This window comes from Trachymyrmex cornetzi, unplaced genomic scaffold (genome assembly GCF_001594075.2).
Source record: "Trachymyrmex cornetzi isolate Tcor2-1 unplaced genomic scaffold, Tcor1.1 scaffold156, whole genome shotgun sequence".
Taxonomy (NCBI): domain Eukaryota; kingdom Metazoa; phylum Arthropoda; class Insecta; order Hymenoptera; family Formicidae; genus Trachymyrmex; species Trachymyrmex cornetzi.
In genome coordinates, this window is record NW_017296157.1 from 3,500,466 (window position 1) to 3,505,913 (window position 5,448).

Genomic DNA, 5,448 nt, shown 5'->3' on the forward strand with positions numbered 1-5,448 from the left:
TATATATATATATATCTCCCGCTACCATATTATTTTTTCCGATAATATCGGTTTTCATTATTGAATTGACTTTTAATTTTTTACGTATAGCTTACATAAATAAACAAACAGTTAATATTGAGCTGATATGAATGGCTAGGCTATGAAATATTAAGTTAACTTTGACACATTATAAAAACAAACACAGTGTTGTATGTGTCAGTAACTAATACGTTGATTTCAATAAAGTAGTTAAAATTTAAAACACGTAGTTATGAAGTATTTGTTGACCTTCTTTTGCTGACATATGCACTATGAAAAAATTTTTAATAAATATATATTAGGTATTTTTTTCTACTAGTTCATACAACATTTAATTCTGGAAAAAGTGAAAGCCAAACACATCTTAGAATTTTATTTTTCAAATGTTTAAGAAGATAAATAAACCAACATATCTAATAAAAACTAACTTTTCCGTATCTTGTTTTGTCAATACCAATTTCTTTTTACTATCAATTTATTTTTATTTACACAATTACGTACATAAAGAAAAAATTTATTATTTCTATATTCATCAGATATAAAGAAGTTTGGAGAAAAATATATTTTCCTATATTTATAAAAATTATATTATAGCCATTTTCTTACTAATATTTTATTTTTTATCCTTTTCGTTTATTCTTCAATAAATTCGTAAAATTAATCATTTGTACTATATTTAATATTAAAAAACTGTTTATAATTTTATTATATCTTTATGGTACTCGTTAATTACGTTTCGTAAAAATTTTTCTGTATGTAGATTGTTTAGCAAAAAGTGCAATAGGTATTATATTTTTATTTAACTTAAAAACTTCTCTTTTGTACAAATAATACTTTATTATCATTTATTTACCTTTTGCTAAACTTTATGAAATATTTCCTATTATTTTGTATTCACGCTTGCGAATTTATCCCATAAATTTCAGGTGACTGGTGTATAATTAATATTCTGCATCATAAGATACAGAATGTGTCAATAAATGCATCGCTGAATTACGAATCGATATAATGAGCTGGTATGTGTGCAAGTGCATATCGGGGAAGGATATACATAATAAATCTACAGATAAATGTACACGCATTCCAGGATTAAATGATAATATTAATCTATTCTAGCTCATCCATTTGTTAGTATATACTGAATCTATGAGCTACACATTTATTGGTAATATTTAATATTTTAAAGTTAATATATACATATCTATATAAATATCTAAAAATTTTTCTCATAGATCCATTATTTCAATTAAAAAATTATTTGACTTACTCATACCAGTCGCAGTGGCGAAGTTGAAACTGTGTTGATCTGTAAAATGCAAATATAAAATATAAACTATAATATTCCAAAAAATTTACTGCTAAAAAATAATTATTATTTGCGTTGAATTTTTTGTACATCTTTCTTAAATGGATATTTAATATAAAGTAATTTTCGAAAAAATGTATTTTTTTCTTGTAAGTATCAACTGTTATATGTATATATAATTTTTTTATAGACGAAAGTTTTTTTCCTTTTAATTCTTATTCGTGAGCTATCCAAATAATCGATTAATTAACAAGAATAAACAGAAAATAACGACTAATCCGGCAAATAACAAGTATAATAATAGCAACTACTTAATAATATTTACCCTATGGTTGCTTCGCCGTCACTTGATACCTTTCTGAACTTCCTCTTCATTTGCGGGATCCTTCTTTCTTTTTCGTAGCACCCATTCATGATAATACTGTAAATTATGGTTATTATTATACAATTATTAGAATATAATATCGTACACGATGTTTTATGCAATCATTGTATTGCAACAATATAATACAAAAAAAACACTAAGAAGATACGATCATATAATATAAAACTACGATTCGCATGTAATTTTATAAATTAATGTATGAACTTCGTGAAAAAACAAGTACTTAATAATAATTGCTTTTTGTTACATATTGATTAGATTCGATAAGACATTCCATCCTTTCAATCCTAAAATGGAATGACATTCGAATTAACTTTAAATATTGAAAGTTCGAAGAAAAATGCCAGTTAAATTCGAATCTAAACTTTTATATTATAGAAATCCCATTCAATATTGAAAGGTAACGATTAATTATTTATTTTGAGCATTAAAAGCAACGATAATTGAACAATAATGCTTTTAATAAGTAATTACTAATTAATCACTTCTATTATTAAATCTCTATAAGAGAAAAACATATTTATCGTCTGTACATATCATAATGAAACAGCTTTTATAACTCTTGTCGTCATGATTTCTACCTACAGTGAGAGCAAAAAGTATTCGTACGAGGAAATTTGTTATAAAAAAAATCTTATTTGTAGAAAATAAACATTAATTAGCATATTAAAATGATTACTTTTAATTAATTTCCGGAGAATTTTGGAGATTAATATATACAACATATATAAAATTATAATAGGATAATAACCTAGAGATCATTTAAAGTTAAAAATCTAATGTACGTTTTCACATATTCATAAAGTTAACGTAGAAATATAATTTTATACTACAATAAAATTATCATAAATAGCATATTAACCCTTTGGAGCTAACGCCAAAATCTATAACATAGTTAAAATGGAGGAAAATGGCGAACTGTAAATATCGGCGAAAAGTTAAATATGTAAAATTATGTTATTTATGTACGTGGTTATTTATCAAATAACAGAAATTTTTATTCAAAAAATACTCCAGTCATTTAGCTTTAAACTACAATAATTCATTAAAATTTTAAAAAACAATCAAAACCTTGCTGTTCGGAATTACCCGCCGTGTCGCCAAGCGAAGCATTATTGAATCGGGTTAGTTTTTTGTTTAAAATTTTAGTTTACATTAATAATTTATAAATGTTAATTATACTGTAGTTTAAAGCTAATATCTTTTTAATATAAAGACTTCTATAATTGATAAATAACGTTGGCTATATTTAAAATTTCCTTAAGTATTTATAATAATTTTTTTTTAAATCAAAATAAAATTAACTAATTTTGTGATGCATCTATTTTTAATACACAAATAATTTATTCTTTTTACATAATCATTTGTTCCACTTGTTTGAATGTATTGATAAATATATATTACAGGTAAAAAATCCATTCCGTATTTTATATTTCGTTGCATTAATCTATGCCGAAAATATACCTCATTATATTGCCTTTTTTTTATTTTTGATTTTTTTGAGATTTTATTGTTTCAATTAAATATAAGCTTTTCTTTTAAACAAAAAATATGAAAAATCACAAGTGCTATCTCTAAAATAGAAGCCTATAATTGATCTATAAATCAGATCAAAGCGTATTTGCAAAAAGATAAATGGAGCGTTTCGTTATTTTGAGTTTGTTAGGTTTGTTATCTAAAATGAAATTGACAGAAACTTAAAGCAATCATTTTGTCCGGATTTTCGTAGTATTCTCGTAATTTATGATAAAAATAATAACTCTCAATTAAAAGCGGTGCAAATAATCGTGTTTTATTTGTAGCGCATACATTAAAAGTGACGTACAATTATTGGGAGGATCCCGTTTGCCTACAGTTCTGATTGTACACACTACTTATATCAACTGGTGCCTAGTAATTTTTTACTGTTTTGCCAATGAGATTATTTTATTTTTAAATTGGCCAATCAGCGATACATGTGTGCAATATGCGATGTGTGCAATCGGAGCCCTCCCTGAAATTATTGTTTTAATTATTAGTTTCAAGATAAAATGATTTTTTCTTTAATATTTTAATTTTTTAGATTTATGATGATGAACATCATACATATTTGTTCTAATATTTCTACAAATTTCGATTAACTAGCACTATGTGCGTAAAATATAAATTGCCAGACTCACGCGATATGAGCGAAAATAATTCTATGTTTCAGTATTTATCCTTTGTTGGAGTCCATACATAGTCTTCGATCTTCTTCAAGTTTATGGACACATACGAAAGACTCAAACAAATATCGCAGTCGCTACCTTTATACAAAGTTTGACACCACTCAATTCGGCCGCTAATCCAATTATTTACTGCCTTTTTAGTACTCCTTTCTGCAAAACCGTACGGTGAGTATGTTAATTAAATGTAATTAATGATTATTTCATATACACATAGTGCAATAGTTAAGCTACATTCTAGCTGCATTAAAAAACGGATTTATTAAAAACTTGTTAAAACATTTAAAAAAAAGTGCGATTTATTTAAAAGTGCTTTTTTTATATTTACGTGAGACGTAAACTTAAATTTTTAATGCCCAATTTCTTCACTTCCAGATAAGTTGCGGATAACCTTATCCAGGAGATATCTCTATTGAATTCTGAGAGATATCTCTTGAATAAAGTTATCTAGAGGTGAAGAAATTCGGCATAAAAGTTATTGAATAGTAATGCTTTTAATACTCAAAATAAATAATAAATCATTATATAATTAATGATCATTATTTTACTATTCAATCAACCAATATAAAGGTCTAATAACAAAATTTTAACAGCAAAATTCTGTTTAAAAACAATCAGAATAGAAAGTAAAGTCTGTTTTAAACTTTCTAATACCTCAAGTTTCACAAATTCAAAACAACGCCCGCAAAGATGGCAACATTTTTCTAACAATTTTTTGCTTCGGAATTTCTCCGTTAAACAGCAATTGTTGCTCGGTAGGAACATGCAGGCAATCTCCTGGATTTCGGGTTGGTGCCCGGCAAATTCGCAAAACTGCTTCGGTACCGGGACGACGACCAGCAGTACGAGAACAACTGTGACGACATCCTTGACGGCCCATTCTTCTCGCAGAAGCGGACACTTTACTATGTTGCATTCTACGTCGCGAAAACGCGTTATGGTCTCTCTAGTTTAAAAATTCAAGCGTACACGTTTCTTCGTAGATTGATATCCTAGACCGATGTTTGGACTTAGTGTAACTAATTCGCTTATGCTAGTAATTGAATCGATTATTACTTAAAAAAAGAAAGTTTCTTATTAATAATTCAGAAAAACGAATGATTTATATTCCGGAAAACTTTATTTAAAAATACATAATGACCAAATATATATAATTTGGAAAAATTATGCAAGCCAAATATTCCAAATTTTTCTGCATAATTTTTCCAAAAAAAGGAAGAACCAAATAACACGCGATTGCAAGAACTTTCTTATTGAAAAGTTTTTGCTTTTGTGATATGTGCTTTAACGTATTGCTTTTTTTATATCTTTTCCGCAAAGATATAAAAAAATTACTTTTCACGGATATAAAAAGATATAAAAAATTAAATTTTCTTTTCCGTAAAGATATAAAAAATTCAATTTTCACGGATTACAGAAATTTAGACAAAAATGAATAAGGTACTTCTAATAATGCGCGACTATCAACTTGATGACATAACAATTATTTTAATTTAGAAATAAGATTAACTGATAATCCAATTGACAGTCTT

General features: G+C 26.3%; 1 protein-coding gene across 1 annotated transcript in view; it reads left to right on the forward strand.

Annotated features, from left to right (window-relative positions):
- Positions 1-4,871, forward strand: part of CCAP-R (Crustacean cardioactive peptide receptor) — a 79,014-nt gene extending 74,143 nt beyond the window's left edge. Inside the window, exons 6-7 of the mRNA XM_018503223.1 lie at positions 3,904-4,084; positions 4,676-4,871. Coding sequence (XP_018358725.1) covers positions 3,904-4,084; positions 4,676-4,871 — 377 coding nt within the window. The remainder of the gene's footprint in view (positions 1-3,903; positions 4,085-4,675) is intronic.
- The last annotated feature ends 577 nt before the right edge of the window (positions 4,872-5,448 follow it).